This window comes from Ptiloglossa arizonensis, chromosome 5, assembly GCF_051014685.1.
Source record: "Ptiloglossa arizonensis isolate GNS036 chromosome 5, iyPtiAriz1_principal, whole genome shotgun sequence".
Classification (NCBI taxonomy): Eukaryota; Metazoa; Arthropoda; class Insecta; order Hymenoptera; family Colletidae; genus Ptiloglossa; species Ptiloglossa arizonensis.
In genome coordinates, this window is record NC_135052.1 from 8990406 (window position 1) to 9013717 (window position 23312).

General features: G+C 34.3%; 1 protein-coding gene across 3 annotated transcripts; it reads right to left on the reverse strand.

Moving 5' to 3' along the window:
• Positions 1–43: 43 nt before the first annotated feature.
• Nkcc (sodium potassium chloride cotransporter) lies at positions 44–23052 on the reverse strand. 3 transcript variants are annotated; one of them, XM_076311139.1, is made up of 19 exons: positions 22486–23039; positions 11775–11913; positions 9776–9836; positions 7375–7630; positions 6569–6822; positions 6144–6258; positions 5638–5969; positions 5033–5264; positions 4582–4703; positions 4272–4471; positions 3681–3828; positions 3144–3385; positions 2820–3028; positions 2529–2640; positions 2310–2413; positions 1640–1754; positions 1310–1455; positions 1111–1222; positions 44–842 (listed from the first exon to the last, which is right to left on the reverse strand). In XM_076311139.1, exons 2-19 carry the CDS (start codon positions 11876–11878, stop codon positions 707–709), a joined length of 3000 nt encoding a protein of 999 aa, XP_076167254.1. In that variant the 5' UTR covers positions 11879–11913; positions 22486–23039; the 3' UTR covers positions 44–706. The 3 variants fall into 3 exon arrangements, with proteins under 3 accessions (XP_076167254.1, XP_076167253.1, XP_076167255.1); XM_076311138.1 differs by having other exon boundaries at positions 22244–23039; XM_076311140.1 differs by lacking the exons at positions 44–842; positions 1111–1222; positions 1310–1455 and having other exon boundaries at positions 1640–1771; positions 22244–23052.
• Between the last annotated feature and the right edge of the window lie 260 nt (positions 23053–23312).

The following is a 23312-nucleotide window of genomic DNA, read 5'->3' on the forward strand; positions in this document are numbered from 1 at the left end:
AATACAGAAATGTTTATTGCCTTAAACAACTAACAGAGACGAAGTAACATGTAGCAAAAGTTTTCATAAATACGAATAACAATGAAAAATGTATTACTAATCACAAATAGAAAATATCCATTTTCATCTGGTGTATCAATTCCATACTTTACATTTAATTCAATTACAACAATTTTAATATCAAGTGTATTACGTCATAACTACATTCATAGATTATATGTTGCTAAGTTGAATACACGCTTAAGAAAAAGTTTATCATGTTTTCAAACCATTTCTAATATTTACTCATAATATAAAAGTCGTTTATCAATATCTACCTAAATAAGACAGTTTTTCGTGCATAAGTACGATACATTTTCAGGAAGCTTAAATTGTATACTTCTTTACTTGTATGTCCTAAACTCTTACATGTAAGTATCGAAGTTATTATATATTATCATTTATTGAAGTCCCTATATTGTTGTCTTTCGCTTCTACGCTAAAATAATATCGTTATTAAGTACCACAGAGTTGAAAATTGAGAAGAATACTGTATAGAAACGAAAACGGAACATAACATCTACGTAACTTTTGGCATGAATATACCGAATACTGTCTGTCCGCATCAAAATGTCTTCGTCGTTATATAGACCTAACTATGACGCTGCTCAACGTAAATTTGTCTAGATACTAAAATTATATTATTGTTTAGAATAATATCAGTGGACTACGAATAGAATGTCAACACTGATGTGTGGTTTCCACGTATTAAAAGTGTTGGTGGCATATCCTTCGTTAATGCTTCCAGCCATGCCATATAGAGTGGTGCCGAAACTGCGCCTTTCCGTGGCATTGGTAATGACCTATAATTTGAAAAATTTAACATTTTTGCGCAAAAAGCTTTTAACACAATTTTTATATACAAATTCATGTTCAGATCATCACTTAAGCTTTATTAAAATCAAAAGTTTTCAGAATGCAGAAACGCGAAACAACTACGTACACATATAAGATGTACCGTTGTACCTGAATATTAATATTTAAATTATATTTTTTAATTTATAAGAAAAATAATTTAGACGCCACAACAATTTGACTTTTCTTATTTATATACATGTTATAAATACGTACATTACAACCAATGTGGATTGACTGGAGTTTTCCAGCAATAATTCTCGAAGTCTTAATTGCCTATGGGTTTTGTCTTTTAGAGATTGAAGTTCAACTTCTGTCACGCAGCATTCTACAAAAAAATTATAGTTTTTATTATCTTCAACTATATTATTTTTCTCTTCAAATTTCTTCAAACGAATACACTTCTTTATTTTACCTGTATCGGAAGGTTCGTTTTTACGAAAATCAGATATGAGTTTATCGAAGAAATCTTGTGTTTCCTGTTTCGGTTTTACACTAATGTCATCCACCATTTTCAAACTAGTATATTTTATCCTGAATTTCGTCATAATTTCCGACATTCTAGAATTTACAAAAGTAATGATCAGTGATAAAATTTTTATTCAAGGTACAGAATTTATTATTTACAAATAAATGCATACCGAAAGTAGTAAATAATAAAAATATTTTTTTAGCACGCATAAACACAAAGAATACTTTATTTAGGAAGAGGAAAAAAAATATTATTGAATAAATTATAACTTACTCTTTCTCTTGGGCCACAATGTCCTGCTTGTGGTTAGCCAACGCAAAAATTCTCATTTTACAATGTTCCCAGTTTGAGCGTGTGCTAATAATGTATGGCAAAAGAATCGTCAAACCTGTCGAATAAGAATTTCTGCCACTTACACATGAGCCTATATTCTTAGATATTGGAATTGCAAACGATTGGAACGTAAAATACTAACGTTTTTGAATAAAACGATGAGAATTAAAAGAGTGTTTTTCAACATGAAATAATATCTTTATCGAGTTACCATTTTCCACTCGATAAATTGATTTTCAATCCTTGGATTGCTGGAGATGTATCGATAAATTATAAAAGAATAACGTTTCGTTTAGTATCAAATTGTTATAGAAAATATTTTCTCATCAAATTTTCTTTAATACTGCTTATATATATATTTCTACGGACTTTGTTTATTGTTAAACATTTGATTAGAATCAACCACTCGTGAAATGAATTGCGATTGTTGGCACATTTTGTACTACATTGTCTTAAGCTTTCGCCAGTAGTATGAAATTTCAAAAAAATGGCATGCCATTGAGGTTTAGCTGACAGAAATATTTTCTACAAATCAAACTTAAGTATCGTTAATTATAAACGATAAACATTCCGATCGTTTGCAGACACGTATAAATATTTTATGAATTACCTCCATCGTCGTACAACCACCACACATCAATTGTACCACTCTTGTGTTTCCTTTGGAAAATTGCCAAGTGTTCGGGCACACTTGTCATCGCATGTCGCTTCTCCCTGAATATTTTTCACACAAACAATCTATGACATCTCTTGTAATATTACAATCGAACAAATCATTCGATTCGTATATTTCTGAACAATAGAAAACGAAATGGATTTTAATTCTTACATTAACTTTTCGATCGCGTGTTTCCTTTTACTTTTGAGATGGTCCCGGGCACTTCCATGAGTCGGTGAATCTCTAATTAATTGTGGGCCCTCGACCGGCACGAACGGAGTACCTAAAATACGTGTTAAATAATAAAGTTTGAGGTGTCGTTATTTTAATAAAAAGGATCGTTTCAACCGATATCTTTTCCACGTGGGGCAGTGTTTTCTAAAATGAAACTGCGATCGTTTGGGAAAGGAGAAAGGGACGCGAAAGAAAATTGTTAAAACGGAGAAACAAAATTATAGTTACCCATCGTAGGCACACTCTGTACTCTTGGGATTTGACTGGACATGGACAGATTGCTATCGACGTGCATCAAAGTGCTTCCTGTTAAATCGTAGCTACTTTGTGCCAGAACACCGTGTTCTTCGTCACCGTTTGCAGTTACAATTTCAGAACAATCCAGTCCTTCCGCGATTCGTAGCATCGCCACAGCTAATTTTTGATCAAACGCGTTGCTACAATCAGCACAAAATTTGATGTGAGCACACTTTCGTGACACGCTGCAGTTACTGTAATCTTCGACCCAGAGAACACTGGTTCAAGTATAAAACGAGTGACACCCTAACTTACTGGAGAACGTTGAAGTATTCTTGAAGATCCTTGTGGTTGCAAGTGGCCCAATGTGTTTTATAACCCATTAGAACTACATTCGGCGCTAATTTTCCAACACCCGTGGCTTGCATCAAAGCTGACGCACCTCGTTCGAAACATAAGTCCTCCACGACGTGGTAAAACGACTTTATACGGTGTTGGTGCAACCACGCGTAACCATTTCTCAACCGTACCGATCGTAAACGATAAGAGAGATTGGTCTGAAAAAGCACCAAAAATTGTCAAGCTTAAACCGAGACGAAATCTAAGAAGAATGGAGCGTATCACGATTGATATTGATCTCAGTCACGTATTACATTAACTTAATATTAGGTAACGACTATTTAATAAATGCATTGCATTATTCTTTAGCACCAACTGAGTGTATAGTATATATAGTACAGCAGTTCTTTCACAGCTGTTGTTTTTGCCACGGAATAAAAATTGATTACGTTCATCGAGTTAAACGCGGTCGAAGGTCGCAGAATGGTAAATTTGTTTAGTTATGCTACATACCGGATATACTTCCCCGCAAATCAATAGCGAGTGGTTTTTCGTAATGAGATTTGCCAGGTGCAGCAATGCCGGTCTGGCGCCAGGTGGTCCGGTTAGTGCCAAAATTTGAGGAGCGTAATTCTTTACGTGCTCGTCCATGGAATTCAGTCTGTAAAATTTGATTTAACCGTATACGTTGAGAACATGGCAATTACTTGGCGCGAAATTATTTTCACACGAACTGCTGTAACGTGTAACGCTTATTTAACAACTATATTTGCAATCGTAATTTCCTTCGTACCCGTAGATACAGTGTTATTCACGATCTACGAAATCTGTATTATTCTAACCGCCCTACACCTCCTCTTACTTCCAAAAACCCTTACATTCAATTGCATTTCCTTGCCTCGGTCATTCGTAGATACCAATGGTAAGAATTTACCTAGTTCGAATCTCATGAAATTTAATTTCGAAAGTTTTTAAACGAATCCAGGGACGAAACTCGACAGAAGTGATCCTGGTGTTAATGTGCGAATATTAGCGTTCTTGCGAAATAAAAATGGTACCGTCACAATTGTACAAAATGAAATCTAAAAACTGCAATATTCTTACCGGTACACGGTAGAAAGTGCAGTCTTGTACGTCTGTGCTTGCGTGCTGCTGCCCCAATTCACATCCGGTTTCCGATAAACGACTATCAAATACAACGCGAAGATAATGACGAATGTGACGAGCGACGTCACCCAGTCGATTAGGAACATTATGGAAACGCAGGTGATGAAACCGAACAGGGACAGCCAAGTGTTGTAGTACTGTGGAAAAAAATACGAATGAAATTAGTCCTTCAGTTTTTATTAACTTCTCGAGCAGAAATAACCGTGCGAACATTTTCGTTGTTTTTTTTTTGGAAAACGTTACTTACTCTGAAGGTGGGCCGCCATCCAAGCGGTCGAATGAGTGCCGCGTGAAAAGTGCAGAAATTAATTAAGGCGTACGACGCCAGGTAGAAGTTAGAGATCAGAGGTGCAACTGCATTCAAATTCGCTGAAACCAGAAAGCATAGTGTACAGTTAACGTGTACGTTACAATTATCGAAATATACTATAAATTTTGTAAAAAGGTCACATGTCATCCGAATGCCTTAATCAATGGAATAACTTTGGCCTTTTACGTTGGGTATTATGATATAATTATTTATTGTACACTCGAGGAGAATTTCGAAATTGAAAAATGTTTAACAAATTTTAAAACACCAAGGAATTGTTCTCCTTTCGTCTAATCGAACATAAGTCTGGGAAATACGTGATACTGTTATGAGTCGACGAAGATTTTTTTTTAAAAGAAACAAAAGTAAAGTTTAATTTTTCACGTACCTATCAAAAGGAACAACACCGCGACAAAGAATGTCAGCACATAGCCACGATACGGTTCACCGTGTTTTCCATATCCTTTGCTGAAGTAAATTAAACCTGGATAAATCCGATCTTGTCCCAGTGCCTGTATCAATCGTGGTACCGACAACAAGTTCGTCAGAGCTGTCGACAGGGTTGCAGCGAAACAACCGGCATAGATGAATGGACCCCAAACCGACATAAGTTGCATCACCTTAAAGCGAAACGAAGTCGATTTATGTTGAAAACTGATTTAATATGAATTTTACTATATTTTACTATATTTCGAAGTAAATCACTCATAAAATTAGGCCAATATTAGAATCAGGAAAAATTAAAGTAAAAATTTAATTGATTAATATTACGAGTTGTAAAGTTTTTATTCAACGGGTATAATTTGGTAAAATAATGGAAAGTAGATGTAAATTTTTCGTAGAATTACTGAATTACGAAAAATTAAAGTAAAAATTTAATTGATTAATATTACGAGTGGTAAAGTTTTTATTCAACGGGTATACTGTGTCTATAATTTGGTAAAATAATGGAAAGTAGATGTAAATTTTTCGTAGAATTACTGAACGCTGTACCGAATAACTGTTGTGCAATCCAAAAGTGCAATTCACTTGCGGAATGCAATTTACAATGGTGTTATTTGCGCCGATGAGGCCGCTAGCATCCCTTAAAGCGGCACCACCAGCGAACAAAACGAAAGTGAGGTAACTCAGCATCGAAATCAGTAATGCGAGGAGGGTCCCGATTGGTATGCTGCTCGCTGGATCCTTTAAATCGCCGGATATATTGGCGCCCGCTTGAATTCCGGTCACTGACGGAAAGAAAATGGCGAACACGGAGAAGAACGTTTGATTGCTGTTCTCCGAGAAGCGGTAATCCGTTCCCATGTTGCTCATGAACACTTCGGCTAAAGATTTAAGACACAGTTGTATTCAGAGAAAAGTGTTGCAGCTGCAATTTCCTTTTTTTAATTAATATCGTTAATCGAGAGATTACAATTCTTTTTGGTAGTACGGATGTCAAAACGAGCCAATTAAAGAAACAAAGAACTAATATTTATAATTAATTAAGTTTGACTTACAAGAGAATCCAAGAAATCCTTGTGCTTCTTGACTTACATCCGAAGGGCCCATTATGGTACCGATCAGAAAATCGAATATGGCTGCAACAATGATGGCTATGAGAATATTTTGTGCCTGAAAGAAATGCAGTTTATTGACCACTATATCGAAAGAAATAATTTAAATAAAATAATTGTTTGCCGTTTTTCTTGATTACATTCGAAAGAAATTTTAATTAAAAATTATCATCACAATAAAAACTTTAAAGAAGATACGATCAAAATGATCTAGGCCTACTCTGGTAAATCGATAAAAAAATGTGAACAAAGTAAAGTCAACGAGACCTAAGCAAATATATATTGTGCATATTTCATTATCAATTTATATTTAATAATATGCGTTTTTTGGCCAAATATTATAATAAATTAAGTTTAATTAACAATACCTTTGATTCCCATTCCATTCCAATTGCGCAAATCAAAATCATAGCGATCAATGCGAATATACCTACGATCCGGACATCGTTTACTCCATTGTCGAGGATTTTCAAATTATGCTCTCTTAGTAGATCGTTTAAAGAGTCGCAAAAACCGATAGTATTCATCGAAGCCGAAACCGCGTTGGCGAATGCAAATACAATTCCCACGGAGGCTCCAAATTCTGCTCCCAGGGTTCGTGATATGATGAAGTATATACCACCTGTAGAAATTCATACATCATTGAATTTAATCATTTGTTCTGGAACATCGTAGTAAACTTTCATTTCAGGTGTTTAGGAACAGAGATAGGAGTAAAGTTAAATTGAAACTCGATATTAAAACCGTGCAACATCGTACAAGAAAAACCATTGTAATACTATCTTCGTTGATATCGAATTTCATTTTCCTGACATTCATTTATAGTCCAAGTTTGAAATCACGACAGCTAAATTTCTGTAACAAGCAATAATTCGATGACGATTCGCACGAAAAATATTTAATCACGATCGTAAGAATCCAGAACGGTACCTACTCTTTCAAAATTAGAATCGTTACGTTAAAAAATGTAAAATTTTTCGTTGTGCTGCACTTTTACAAGGAAAATTCCAGATGACTTACAAATGGAATCTCGTGCTTTCGTTTCTATGGACAACGATTCTTTTTTTGGAAAAATAATTCTCATCGTGCATTACACAATGCGCAGTAACAACAAGGTACATAATGCCACACCTTCGAGGAAAAAGAACGAGAAAATGGGAGTCCCATAACACACCTCCCTTTACTTCCCCATTAGTACTAATTGCGCTGAGACTAAGCGTCGTGATGACGCAGACTGCCGCTGATATTCCAATAATGATGACACTCTGCAATATACCGGCTTGTGCTACTACCCACGACAATCGTAGGAAAAGCATTACACCCCAAATATTGAGGAGACATGGTATAAGGACACCTTGGATCCATCCTAGCTTTATTCCCGTGTGTTTTTGTTGCGATGTTCCAACTTGTCCAGCTTCTATATTCGGATCCTGAAACACGAACGTTGCTCATATTTATTTACAATCTTGAAAAAATGTTTCAACGACATTACGATCGTATTGACGAATCGAAGAGCTCCTAAAAATAAAATGAAAACGTTACAAATGTTCGCGTTGAACGCTCTACATTTGTTTTCATTTTTATTTTCTCCGATTAATAGTGCACAATAGTAGTAGTATTTAGAAAAAATATTTTCATACATTTCTCATTTCGTTAACGACGAAGAAAGCAATTAGGCGCACACGAATAAATGTATATCTTTTATTAATTCCCGAACTAAACATCAAAAAACGTAATTTTGTATAACTAGGATTTTAAGCTAATAATTTTAGGAACTCTATTAAATTGTTATGCTGATCAACGAGGAGAGAAGCGATTTAGAAATTGACACTTTTTCTAATTCTCCTCGCAGCTGGTATTTACTGCTGTGCAAACTTAATTGTATACTGTCCCAACACGGTTCTCGTTATGGGTTCCACGATGAAACTTCTATCGTCTTTTACCAAGAGAGAAAGAAAAAGAAAGAGAGAGCTTCTCCGAGAGTCGATCATCTTATCAATTTCAACGCAGATATTTTCCAACGAAAAATTTCAAACTTGCATCGATTATTTAGTTTCAAAGACATTTAACGTAGTGTCGTTTATTTAAAATTTATACGTTGTTTCGAAAACTTCGGACTTTCCAGTAATCAGAAATTCTCACTACAATACTTATTATTGCGAATAGAAGTAATTTACGTTATAATATTGGATTTTCAAATTTTTATCGAAAACATTATTTTTGGAATCTATTCGTACCATTGAAAACGGTGCTGACAATGAAAAAACTGAGTATATTAAAATGAACACAATTTAGTTGATCAGTGTCACGATTAATTTTTTTTAATTCTTCTCTTTTTCTTTCTCGTTGATGAGCTATTAGGAAAAGGCGTTTTCATTATAAATATCTTTTCGGTTTCGATTCTCTCTAGAGAATATAAAAGGTCATTTCAAACGATTTAAGCGGTTTGAATACAGCATAAATAATTTCAAAATATATTTGAGTGCATTCAAATGAAATAAAAATGAAAAAATGTACACTACAATGGTATTTAATAAGATTTAGTAATGCAGATTCACTCCGTTGTAGGGGTAAATGGCCCAGTTCGCAATACCCTTTCTTCACAACCTAAGGCGTTTGACAGCTGCGCAGCATAGACGCGCAGAATCATTATACTAACAACCATACGAGCGGAACATCTTTAAACTTTTGCAATACGTGCAAGATGTTAACGAAAATGTGACACTCTTCTCGATATAAATTTTCCACGTGTGGACAAATCGAAACGACGTTCACCATATTGCAATGTGAAATTTCGTTATCGAGACATAAACAGTTTAAGTTTGCCGATGTAATTCCCGGTACACGTTATTTATATCCCGGTTTGCTGATCGTATATCGCGCATACATTCACAAAAAACACGTGCGAATGATATTCACAAACGTAAAAAACTTTAACCGTTTATATTTATATTTATACAACGAAGCGTCGGATTAATAAAATAAAATAGTACCTTTTAATATATATTAACACGAGGAATTGGCTCTAAAAGAAGCTCCTGCATTTCGATCGACCTTCTGTACAATAAACAACACTCTTATCTTGCTAATGACAAATGGAAAAATAAACAATGATCGAAATTGACTAAAAGAAATTTAGTGCTTTGCTATGGTAATAATGTAGAAATACAACGTGGAGGAGTATGTGGGACGAGTAAGCTAGAATATTGGTCCAACTTGAAATATCTTTGGGGAAATAACAATTATTTAAATTAATTTTAGTTATCTCTATTGTAATAAGCAAGTAGAAATTATTTCAAAAATTTGTTCTACGACAATACACGAAAGGGAAGTTTCTTTTTTCAGAACTAAGGATACAATTGGTTAAACATTCCTTGTTTTATATAGTTGCAGGAGATTCAATGAAATTTACGTTTTCAGGGAAGAATTTCAGACAAATTCTTTTTCGGGTGTGGACGCGAGCCCCGGCAATTACGGTAAGTAATTGTTTGGCAAATGTATCGACTTTTCAAACCGTTCAATGATATCGTGAAGAGGGTGGTACGACGAATGTCCATGGCGTGTAGCAATCTTACCTTTATAAGATTTCCTTCGTGCAGGGTGCTCAACGATGGCCTCTTAGCACGTCGACTCAATCTACAAACAAAAATGTTTTTGTCACTCTCTGTAACGGTATCAGTGAGGGAATGAAGTTAATTAAATTAGGATCTCCCGATGAACGAGCTGGGAAAGGTCGTTAATATTGAAAGCATAATTTTTTATGACAACAGGGAAGTAATCCTTTGATATATTTTATTGATCCAGTTTCTCGTGTAGGTTTCAAACTTGGAATTCTTCATTGCCAATTATAAGTAGTACAAATATGTTTGGTAAATACAATGTAAACATTTTCATTAATATTAAATTTAACAGACAATTGGTTCGAGCGTATGAATTTCAATTCTGTTACGATCGTTTACAAAAAAGACTGATGAATATTTATGAAATGTTAAATCAGACATGTTTGTTGCTTCCCTATTCTGTTAAAATTCATCATGTTTACAAATGTCCATTAATTCTGTTCCAATTGTTCTATTTTTAAAAATAATTATTACTATCTCAACGTTCTATATAAATATCATAAAATCAATTTAAGGGACATGATTTCTAAACCTATAGAACAGTTCTCGTAATATTTCTTCAATGACGACACTTATGATACAGTTTGCCAACAGCTGTGGTCAGGTTCTCAAATACATTTATCTTCAAAAAAAACCTCATCGAAAGAAATTACAGGGATCGAAATCCAATGAATAAAAACGTCATTCCAAGTCTATGTTTGCGAACTTGGAATACCCTAAACCAATTACTCGATGGTCGTATTCTATCTACAAACTTTCAAAGACACTAAGGACAATTGAAAAAGAATTGATCGTAGCTGCTATAAAGGCAGTATGTTTCTTACAGTACAATGATATTGTACTATTTGATATTAACGTAAATGGTATCGTACAATTAATATTAACGTAATTAATATTTTGCAAAATCTCCAACAATTTTAATATCCTCAATGTCTTACAATCACTCGTAGACTTTGAATCAAATTCATTGGGTAATGTTACTTTACATTATTATACATTGTCACGAGACGTTTTTTCAAAGTTTCTTTACTTGTAATTTCACATGTTCGTAATTTTCGTTTAATTTCTGTCTGTGTATAAAACGTGTTCAATAGGGTTCAGATCTGGACCCCGAGGGGACGTGAACCAACATGTGAGGTGTATTATGTTATGTTGTGCAGAGTTTGATGAACTCGTAAATGGTTGGTTCTTATGTGTGTGTGTATGTGTGGGTAAATCTGAATTGTATGTTTAGTTGACAGAGGGAGAGAAAGAGCAGAAGTTTCTGCGAGATTCGCTGGTTCTTGGGTTGTTTCAAATTATTATTCAGGTAGTGTTAAAATGTTCTTCGGTTATTCTGATCTTTAGTATTCTGTAGTGAGTCTCTGTAAGAAATTTTGAATGGGCTAGTGACTGATTTTTCTCGACGTTAATTGACAGTTACGTTGACGACTGTTGAATATTTCTATCGGTTGATTTGTCGATGACGATGGAGGATTCTTGGGAAGGAATCGATAAGATTCCAGAAAGTGAGAAGAGGAGAAGGAAGATGGAAAATCTCTCTTTGATGATTCGGTGGAACAAAGTGAAAAGTTCGAAGACAAAGTAAAGCTCTTGCGTATCGTTTCTGAAGACGTTAGTTAACAACACGTGTTTCGGTCGAGTTATCACTAGATTGTAGGTAGGCACACAGGCACGATAGTAAAATAAATCAATGGCAGAGATGAAACAGATGCGATTAGTTGATTACGCTCGTAAAGTTTGGCCAAGCAATTTAGGAACATACTGTGGTGGTCGAGGGCAATCAAATCTTTGACTTGTAAATTCTCGAATAATCTAACCCTGAAAGAGATTTTAATACCACTGTCCCGATATTACTAATAAGTCGCTTTGAAGAATCTGAATTCACGAGTCTCGAGGCTTGCTTTCGATTCTTGAAAATGGTACGCGATCTGGAGTATAATTTTGTGCTCACCTATAATGATCCAAACGTGGAACAACGTCCCACAGTCCGCTGACGTTTAGCGTCATTGGTGATCTTTTATTATTTTGAATACCACCGTTTACCTCATCATCCATAGTTTTAGGTACGGATCAACCGTGTCTTGTTGAATCTGTAAGAAAAAAAGGGGACACTTGAACTTGAGGTATTTAGTGTTGCTCTCAAGGTCGTTTCATTAGCAGTTCGAGAGGTGTTCTTTCAAAAACGATTGCTACGATTTAATGTTTATCGAACGGAACACTGGTTAAGAACTGCTTCATGACGTATTCCTTGAAAACGCAGCATTCGTGAAAAATGTTACTAAACTTTTCTAAGATTAATTTGGTATCTACAATTGTCTTAAAATATTTACTTTCATGGTGGAAGTTAAGAATAAAATAGTTATGAGAGAATAATTCTGTAGACTATTTATCGTTGAATAAATTATGTAAATAAAATGCACGATATATATTACACAATTAAATGAAATTTTTAAATCTTTTAAATTTCTTGTAATCAGAAAGAATGTCGAATTAATTTGATTAAATATTAATATCATTGTACTATTCCGGTATAATTGTATTATTATTATTTATTATTTTCACGTAGATTATTTAGATAAATAATAATATTTTATGCGATTTTAATTTACGACGGATACAATTCCCAAGGAAAGTATACGTTATTAATTTTCCTTCTAACTGACTGTGCTATAATAATCATTAGTTATTTTTCTGTGATTCTCGTTCCAATACGAATATATTTTACGGTTTTATTAAAAGTTGGGACACGACAAGCATATTGCGTGCGTAAATTTTTACAGAAATTGAACTCGGTAAATTTCTATGTCCATTTGATAGGTGCGATACAATATTCCTTTATGTAAAGTGTTCTGTGAGAAAACATTTGACGCTAGGTGTTAATATGGAAACATTTCACACGGTGTTCTAAGTACATAAATTCACACTTACAACTTGTTAGAATGAGTCAATGTTACGCGATCAAACTGTTTTAAGTTTCCAAATTTGCATACTTTATATATTTTCATAGCTACGACATAATTTATTCGACGTATATTACCGTATACTCTATAATAAAATTGATTTCTTTAGATTGTTAACTTAGAATTGTTATCTCGAATTGAAGCACTCGTTTAAAGTATTAGAGATCTTTTTAAACAATTTTTTAAAATTGAAAAATTAAATTTTGTAATTTTTAAAAACTATCAATTTTTGGCGATTCTTCAAAAATAGGTAAAATTGGTAATTTTTTGAGAAAAAGAGTCGATATTTTGGTTAATTTTTGAAAGAATTATAAATTTTAAGTTCATTATGAAACCCAGGAATATGAATTAATAATGATCAAATTTACAATTCAATCGTTACATCCCATGCTTTTGTAATAATTTTTTTTATAATTTCTTTATTGGTTATTTGCTTTCGAGATGATTAATTTGTTACAATCCTAGTCACTATTCCGAAGATTTATCGTGATCTAGTTTGCCAAATTTTCCGAATCCCACGAGTAATCATACTCTGCGTTCTTCGCATAATTCGGGTTATTTATCGAGCACTGGTTGAAATTAATTCGAAAATACTTCGTATCTGGTGTTTTTCTATTTTCGAGAATATTAGTTTGTCATCGTTTGGTCGCTGTTGCACAGATTTCTCGGGACTGTTTGCCAAATTTACAAATTTCCGCAGTTATCGTATTTCTGTCATCCGTGCATGATGCATTCCGTTATAATTTCTGGTATTTGTCACGGCATACCAATATGCGTTTTATTGGTTTTGGAACGAAATGCTCCGTAGATAAAATCAATCAAAAGTACATAAATTTGAATAACCGTGATTTACTACATATTCACTGGACAAAAGTAGCATTTTACGATATTCACTTAAAAAATACTAAGAATATCAGCGTTACACAAAAACACTCGTGTGACTTACAATCGATTATTAACCATCCGTTGATTCTAATTGATAATTTTAGTCTGTTGTTAAAAAATCGCCTCAAAATTCACATACAACAGATATACATAAATTTCGTTATGTATATATATTCATATATACTCGAATACAATAAACTCGAATAATAATATTCGTTGAAAAATGTACGAAAGTTGGAAAGTGATTATTATTCCGCGATATATGTGCCTCGTTAATGTCTCGAAGACTTTGGCCGCCTTTGTTCTAACGCACAAAGGAACTTGCACAAAGACCGAAGTGGAGAAAGAACAAGGTGCATTATACGTGTATCCCGTCTAAATATTCTTCATTGTTTACAGTCTCATGTTCTTAACCTTCGTGTATTTTTGAAGATCGGCAAGTTAGAGGGAAAAAAGTCGGTGCGCGTACGCGTCGGAGCCGATGGAAAAATAGATTTTCGAGGAAAAGAGCATTTATTGGCACAAAATTTGGAGCGAAGGATTCGGTGGCGCGTATTTCTCGCGCGTATTTCTCGCGCGTATTTCTCGCGCGTATTTCTCGCGCGAGGTGTACGCGTGCTCGAGAATCTCCTCGGCCTACGTGTAAGATTCCCGCGAAGCTACTTGGCCGCGATCCCAGAACTCGTAATGCTTGACAGCTGGCCAAACTTTCCTTTCATTCATAGTAGTATTACACGTTGCCAAGCTTGGGGGTTGTCCACGAGAATACACGACCCGGAGAGGAATTCTCGAGAAATTCGCATCGTACCTTATCGTCTCGAGTAATGGACAAAGTTTTACGCTCGTTATTAGACAAGGCATCGGGGACGTATTCAATTTTGAAAATCAAGTGCTTCGAAGCTGTGCTCCAAGACGTCGCACGTTTCGTGTACTTCGTCATCGTACTTCTTCATCGATCCGCTACGTCAATTCATTTATTTACACGATTTGCTTCGGTAAGTCGGTACGTGTTCAATTCTATCTTTGTTCTTTAGTTTCTTGTCGCGCGAAGAAATTTTTTCTCATCGTAGAAGAGAATAGAAAAGGTAGAATCGATTGAAATCCTGTCATTGAAGCTTAACTTTACAAAGCGGCTCAAACACGATTCTTGAAACTCAATGTTAACTGTAGTTTATCAATTACTTTTTAGATGTTTCGCCGAGCAATCGTTTCTGGACGTGACTCCGAATTTACCGAGGTTTCTTTTTGTTGAATTTTCAATGCAAATTAGTAAGAATATTTGTTCGAAAGTGTGCATCGTTATCCTCGTTCATCCGTAAGTTTTGTTGATATTAATTGGGAAAAATTGTAATTGTCGAAACACAGAATAAATTGTACGTTGAAGAAGATTGGAAACGAGGATCGAAACGTTGAAAAAGAATAAATGATGTGACTTGATGAAAACTCGTTGAGAAAAGCTCTTTGAAATTTTAGTATATATCGTGTCATCGTTTAGAATATGCCTAACACTGCGATACGTTCGATTTTCGGAAGAAGTTCATACGACACGTGACAGTTTGTACCTATAATTCTGAAACACATTGTACACATTAATCATTGGTTTGATTACAAGTTCTTCAGTCCTGGGGTAAGTTCTCGCGTAGCAGAGAGCAAAGAAATTGACGTTTTTGTTCAATAATTGGATAATAACCCTGGAGAGACTGGCGTGGTCTCGACTGATCCCACTCATTTGTAGATTATTTATAACTTATCTTCCTTTTTCAATTACCGACAATCTTGCAACTATGTACATTGTTGTCTTACGTCGAAGATTAAAAAATCATAAAATGTACGTATATCGTATTGGGCAAAGAAATGATATTTCCGAGTAACAATCTATTTTTGGTAAACATTACTTTGAAGTATTGTGACATAAATATAGATTTTTAAATTAATCTATCTTCGGATAAACTTTTCATTTTTTTTTTCTCAACGTTAGTTTGGTAAAATATTGACTACAAAGAAGACTCTGAATAATAAATGCAAATTGTGTTTTAAACGAAAGGTTTGAATACAAGTGGAATATATAAGTGAACTTTTTGATATGAAATAATTTTGTACGCAGTTTTCTCGAGAATACAAAGTTTGAGCGGTTTCTGCAACTGTCGGTTTAATTATACTTAAGTGTATGCAGTCGATTGTGTTTGAAATACAATTGCAGCAAACAGGTAGCCAAACGACACGTTATCTTTACTTTTTGTACACTCCTTTACGTCAATCGATGATTCAGACACATTTTCTTGATAATTAGTAGAATAAAGATAAAAGTAAAAGTAATTGGTAGAATAAAAAAAATGTATGGTATATTGTTGTCATATACGTATTTTCCTTAATATTCGAGCCTTTTTTGATAATTACAGAGTTCGTTAATTCAAAAATATGATAAAAAAAGTTCTTAAATTTATAAAATAAAACGAGAAGAACTGATATATTTTATAATAGAAAATGGTATACGTATTCCATATAAAATAAACAGAATACTCAAGAAATATTTAGTAAACCTATAGAACGAAGGTACTTAACGAAGTTAATGCAGCGGAACATTTCAACAGTTATTAAAATTTTATTGCAACTTTGGACAATTGAACGATAAATTGCCTGTAATGTACGTGATTACCAATGTGGACTCAATCCAATATTTTTATTGATGTAAAAATTTAATAAATAAATTTAGTTTTAATAAATATTTAAACACTGTTTGCTGTGAATGCATTTCTTGTATTGTAGACATTTTCAGTCTCGGTTATGTAGGATAATAAATGGCTGCAATTAGAAGCTTTACTTTATCTATATAATATTCTTTATAAATTGATCGATACGGTTATCTCTCAAGTTTAGGGACACAAAGAATAATTTCGTCGATATTTCAAAGTCACCTAAATTATCGAAATCTATCTTATTTACTTTTTAACGTAGCCAGGAAGGGCGAGCCGATAAGAATTCAAACAGTTTTTGCTGCTTCGCGAAATGCAGTTCGCACGATCAGTCGGTGTCGTTCGCCAAAGCAAATAAATTTTCAAGACGTCTTTGCTGTCAGCTTGGAGATCAGTTTTTCTGACCGATGACCGTGAAAATGATCGCAAATGTGAATACATAGGCTACTTCATCAATCTATAAATTCCAATTTCATTGGTATCATCTTTCTACGAAAATGATTTAATATCAATTATTTGCAATGCAGGTAGTGACACCGATATGCATAGGAAGTAAAGAAACAATTACAAATGATTGCAAATGCATGGTAGGATCAAATTGATAACCGTATAAACAAGGCATTTTTAAACTTGTTTACAGCTGACAATCTATTTTAAATAATATTCTTCTTTTTAGATTCTGATCGTTTGTTAACATCATTATAGGACACTTTTTTGTTTGAACATACCACATCATTGTTACATTAAAGAAGTTGTAAAAAAAGATGTAAAATATTCCGATTTTGGAGAACGAACCAAATTTCCGATTTTGGAAATGAACCAACAGTAGAAGTGAAAAAAATATTGTAAATAAAGTATTGCTGTTGCAATAATCACAATAGTATTCCAGTAGGGGTGGCAATAAATATTCGACTAAAAAGCAGTTGTTAACAGTTGTTGAATCCAACGAAGGAATTAGTATTGTATAGGTCAGTGATTGATATTAAATGAATTAAGTTTTATTTATTTTCATTCATAAAGCACGAAGTGGTACGTATATTCACATCATCGTGGATTTTAAAGAAAATACACGTATCTCAAGATATACGCAATGATGAATCAAAACTTTGTCTCAATCAAATCAGTTTCTTGATAACCTAAATAACGATACATACTTTGTCGCTATCCGATTTAGTTTATCGGATCTTATTTTGTAGTTTTCATTTCTATCGATCTAGATATCATAATACCGAACAATTTATTTCATCATTTTACTTTTATCTGTTCGTAACAATCCGTGACAATAAACAGAGGTATTTCATTTTCAAATAATCGGCTAAAAATTTATTATCAATCCACGAACAATTATAAAATTAAATAGATGTATTATACTTTAATTTCATTTCTTGTTATTTTTTTTAATGTTCATACAACAATTTCGTAATTCGCGTCGTATCAATTTCCCCTCTTTACGCTTTTCCAACAATTTTATGAAATACTAAACATTTTATGTCACATTTTGGTGCTATAAAAGTCAGGAAACGGTGAAATAAACATGACGTGTATTCAACGAGGTAAATTTCAACTCTCGAGTAAATATTGGGTTGTTCGGAAGGTCATTTCGTTTTCCAAAATGGAGAATATATAATTTGATAAAATGTTTGTACAATCTAAAAAAATCGTGTTTCATTTTCACCAAAAAGAAAACGAAATGACTTTCCAAACAACCCGATAGAAACTGGTCAGAACAATTTAATTTGCAAAAGTAGTTGGCAACGGATTATTTACTATCGAGATTATCGATCAAGAATGAAGATAATGAGATTAACATTGCGCAAGTCTGACGCTTTGGATCGAAAAATTGTTGTTGATATGTAGAAGCTTACCTCGCCAGATAATAAAAGAAATCATTTCAAATTCTAAGAAAAAGAATATCGTGCGAAAGAAATTTTATCGACGAGTGACAAAAAATTGTTATTCGTTTATTTGTGGGAAATACGGAGAATAATGTATACGACTTTACTGAAACAATAATAAGGGACAGGTATATTTTTTAATTACAATAAAACAAAAGTAAAGGATGAAACTACCATCAAAAGTTTCAGTCCTATGATATCATCTAAAATTGTTGCATATGCAAGCAAGTTTTCCGAACAACTTTTCTATTATTTTTAACGAGGAGTAACAATAGCGTATACATCAGTAGAGGAAGATCAATAAGCAAGTCAACAAATTACTTTTAACCAGTATCGTACAGGTTACGCTTGTTACACTGATTATCCATTGTTGTCTGAAAGAGAACGCTGCAATCACTCATTTGTTTGTTATTGTCAGCATGTACATGGTATTAATGCCAAATAAGAATACTTAGAGCCAATTGTGAATTCAGAACAAGAATAGTTCTCTATTTCATTTTTACGAAACGATTGAAAATAGAGTTAGCATGATGAATTTTGACATTCCGATTGTATTTCTTTTACAGATTCCTGCGCTGTTTTATTTCCTGCAGAAAATCGTGAACAATTTCTACGATTCGTGCAATGTCAAAATAAATCAATTTTTCAGAAACACTTTTTACAATCAGATTTGCAAAGCTATTTCCAGAAACTTACCTACAAATCTCGTTAATCGGTAAATATTCTAATTTCAATTTTAGTGGTACCATCTTGTTTAAGTTTCTTTTTGCTATTATTACCAATAATAAATTGTCAATTTTGAAAATTGCTTTACACCGTCGTATCGATCAGAAAATTAATAGCGAAATTCTTTATTTTTCGTTCGTTTCTCGTGTCGCAGATGTACATGACAAATCTTGGCCAGTAATAACACGAACAGTCTGTATATACAGTGGAATACGTTTGAGACTGTTGCGTTTAAGTGCGTGCGCCTGCAACTGAACTTCAAAGTTGTATTTTTGCGAACGAATCTCGATACCGTGAAATCTAATTCTACAATGACGATTTATTTATCCGGAAAGAATCTTTCTATTTTCGACTGTGTCGCGTAAGGCAAATCTGAGCGAACGAACGAACCGGAATAGCTAGTATCGTACTACACCAGCGCTGCTCAACCTTTTTCTACGTGCGAGTTACTTTTTTTAGTCGAGCGACCTCGTGTCCGCGGGAAAAACACAAAATTAGAATCTGATTTCAACGTTTATTTAACATTTCCATAGAGACGATGTAAGTATCGAAATGTTAACATATCGATAGAAACAAAATAAATAAACGAAATGGAAATCATCAGCTTCATAATACAATTCGCGTAAAGTAAATATCGGAACGTGGACATTTCGAACAATTGAAATTAAAGATAATACAAACACTAATGAGAATTTGACGATTGTTTCAATATTGGAATTACAAGAGGAGACGAGAATGATATTAAAGAATTGCTGGTTTATAAATTCAAAAATGTTTGTACATAGAAATGTGGATTATGTCAGATGCGTAGAAGAGAAGCAAGGTATCATTTTATGCACAGTATTGTCATAATTGGATATTCATCTTTGGAGTACGTCCAAATGCGATCTTCTTGCGATTGCAGATACGTATATGCGAATCGTGTTGAATTTTAATTATTTTCATCTTCCCGTGGTTTGATTTGAAATTTTTGTATTAATTTTTTGAATAAACGACCGAAGAAGAAAACATTCTAGAATAAAGTTGTTTAGATCGTAAGTACTCGTTTGAAATTCAATCTCAACTTGCTGGTACGTTCTGAAAAACTCTTATTGAATATAATCTAATTTCTATATTTACCTTGTCTGCGTTTATATCGCTCCGTTTTGCACTAAAGTCCGTCAAGAGAATTAAATTCGTTAACCACTCTTTATTTTTTACTTCTCGACAACAATCCTCCTTTGCAACGAAAAAGTTTCTAATGTCGTTCGATAATTTTAGAAATCTCGCTAAAAATCGACTTCTGTCGAACCAGCGAACATTAGTGCGTTAAAACAATATACATAACTTCGTTTGTATTGAAAAAATGTCAATAAACAGATCCAGGCAAAGATAATTGATTAATATGTTGCACGTTTCGTATATAAAAAATTAATAATTTTAACGATTATTTAATTATTTGAAACAATATTAATCTCAATCACGTGTGGTAAAAAGAAAAGTAAAACGAGTGGCCATCACGTTGAAAAGGAACATGGTTGTGCTTACATACTAATCACAGTACTTAATTATCATCGCAGATTTTGTTTTTCTTTGGCCGTGATTATGTCAGGACCAATCACCTATCGAGTCAATTAAAAAACGATACAAGCACGTGTTGCTAGAATGTAAAATAACAATTTGTACCCGTTAATAATGTAAATGTATGTACATTTTGCCATTAAACCAATATCTTTTTCGTTAATTCGTCGAGGCGGGATCGACTAAAACACGATTCTAAGCGTAAATAATTGTGGAAAAACGAAAGATCTACCAAAACACGCGTTGCGATCGATCGATAAATCGCGATCAACTGGTGGCGCAGGCCTGAACTATTCAATGCTAAAAACAATATTACCAACGTGTAGTGTAAAATTTTGGGGAATGTAAAATCTGATAATAAAAGAAGGGTTGCTATATATAGAAACCAGATATCACGATTAATCGTTTGAATTGCAAAGCTTAAGTTAAAAAATATTAGAGCTCGCAAGTAACTTTCAAAACGAATCTAACACGTAACAGTTTTATGTGTAAATAAGGGCTTAAATTAGCAACGCAAACTTACGTTCGTTTACGCTAAGTTGTACGAAAACGTAACTTCGTTATAAATAGAATTCAATGGAATGGATTGATATACGAAAGCTTTACATTTATTTTATTATATTTATTATATCATATCTGGAAACAATTCGAGTAGAAATGCAATTGCAAAATAAAATTCTCATCTTAGATTGCAACTGAAACAATCATACGGTCACAGGAATACTTAACAATGAAGAATGAAAAACGTTAACATCGTTGCTCTATTCCTTGAGAACGTAACAAATAATAAATATGTATACATATACACATGTAGATATATAAAGATGTGAAACATTGAGCGAAAACATTGAACGGTAAAAAATATACAAAAATCCAAAATTATCGTTACCATAAATTTTGTTCCACTACTTTTAAATATTGACTTTCACACTAAGATGAAATTCAACGTCTAAAAATGAAAATTCGCTGTACTTTCTTCTTAAATCGAGAATCGAATTTTAATCGAATATTAATGTAAGAGTTCGAATAAAATTGATAATTATAATTGTAAAAGTGACGCGATGCAGCTCCAAATTTTTGGATGCTCGGCCACAACGGACCTTGAACAGTATTCGTATATTATTCTTGAGCGAGAATCACAGAAACAAGAAAAATAAAGCATCGTTAAAGTAATAATTTAACAATGCTTCGATAAATTTCACACGCCTAGCTAGATATTTAACAATGTTGTGCGTTTGTGAGAAATTGTAACACCGATAGGTATAAATTCCATAGTTTCGGTCTTGCGAGTAATAATCTCGTCGGCAATACGTAAATACTTTGGTATTCATTGATCGAACGTTAATTCGATTATTTTCTTCTCAATGGGAGTGTCTTCGAAACACACTTTGGCAACGGAATCGTCAACGTAAAAACAAAAAAAAGAAAACACAAGAAGTCTGCGCACTCGTACATAAGGCGACCGGCGTTTCTTTTTGTTTATACGTTTACTTTCCAAGAGATTGCAATTTCATTCTTAAGTCGTAATACACCGTGATTGCGCGTATCTCGAAAAGCTCGGATTTGCAATGCAGAGATCGCTCACACACGAAGATCAAAATGTCACTGATATATGAACCGAAACCGGAATTCTCGTTTCGCAAAAATATTATTCTCTCAACATAAACAACGAAGGGTGACGTTCAATTAGTAACAACTTACGTGAAAATGATCATTCAACATGCAGTAACGCCATGCGTAAAGTGTCATCGTGACGTGTATCGCGCCGAAAATGCGTCTTTGGAAACAAAAATTCAAAAAAAAAAAAGGAAAAAATAAAGAAAAAAAAAACCAAATCTAAATCGCGAACAAAACCATGCATGCGACAACGTTTGTCGTAGATCGAGCGCAACAAACGGGAACAGTTCGCATGCAAAGATCAGCAAGTAGATGAAAGAAAGTACTTCTCCCTTGGTCCTTGGACGCGAAACCACAAATCGTTTCAACGATCACCCGTGAGAAACAATTTTATTCCGTTCGAGTCGCGGTCAAAATCGAGAAAAGCACAACAACGCGCGACCGTTCGTCGAAATCTCTGCGCAGCTTCGCGCAACGAGAGCCGAAGTTTCGTGAAAAGTAACGCGCGGTGAAAATTTCGTTCGTAACCGGAGAAAAGTTTTACGTGTCTCGAAAACGCGAAACGAACGAGAGGAACCGTCTCCCCGTGCAATGACCGGCCATGCGACACGGCACACGTTTCCTTTAGCTACGAAATCACTCGCGAAACGCCGACAAGTGTTTAACTTCGCGATACGCGATCCACCCGTGATTCACGGAACGTTCGCGATCTACGAGTCGTTTGGAACTGAACACTGTGTGCAACACTCGAATCCTTCGGGCCGGCGAACATTAAGGAAGGAAGAAGCATGCGTCGAGCTTCCCTTTCTCCGTAAAACTCTTTCAAACACACGCGTTCACACCCACTTAAATACACACGCGGACCGGTGGCGCGTGCGCTCGCACGAACACACGACCGATACGACACCGAACATCCACGAGCGTCCGTTTCCCGAGCAAACGTACGAAAGAAATAACGCTACAGGAGGATAGGCTCGAGTTTATTGGCGCGAGTCAAAGACCCGTGGCCCGTAAATCGATCTATCAATTACGGGATGGCGCATCGACGCCAGTACCGCTGATTTCACGGGAAACGATACCGCACGCGGTAAAGGGAACCACCATACGGACCAACAGGGATGAAAGCTCGAGGGGGCACGAACGACGAAAACCC

What these genes read in the sequence shown, in the direction of transcription:
- Nkcc (XM_076311139.1), bottom strand. Translation starts at nt 11,878, where the DNA reads ATGGATGATGAGGTAAACGGTGGTATTCAAAATAATAAAAGATCACCA. An exon ending in GAATGGAATGGGAATCAAAG is followed by an intron (nt 6,259 to 6,568) that starts GTATTGTTAATT and finishes CATTTCTTTCAG; the next exon opens with GCACAAAATATTCTCATAGC. An exon ending in CACGCGATCGAAAAGTTAAT is followed by an intron (nt 2,414 to 2,528) that starts GTAAGAATTAAA and finishes AAAAATATTCAG; the next exon opens with GGAGAAGCGACATGCGATGA.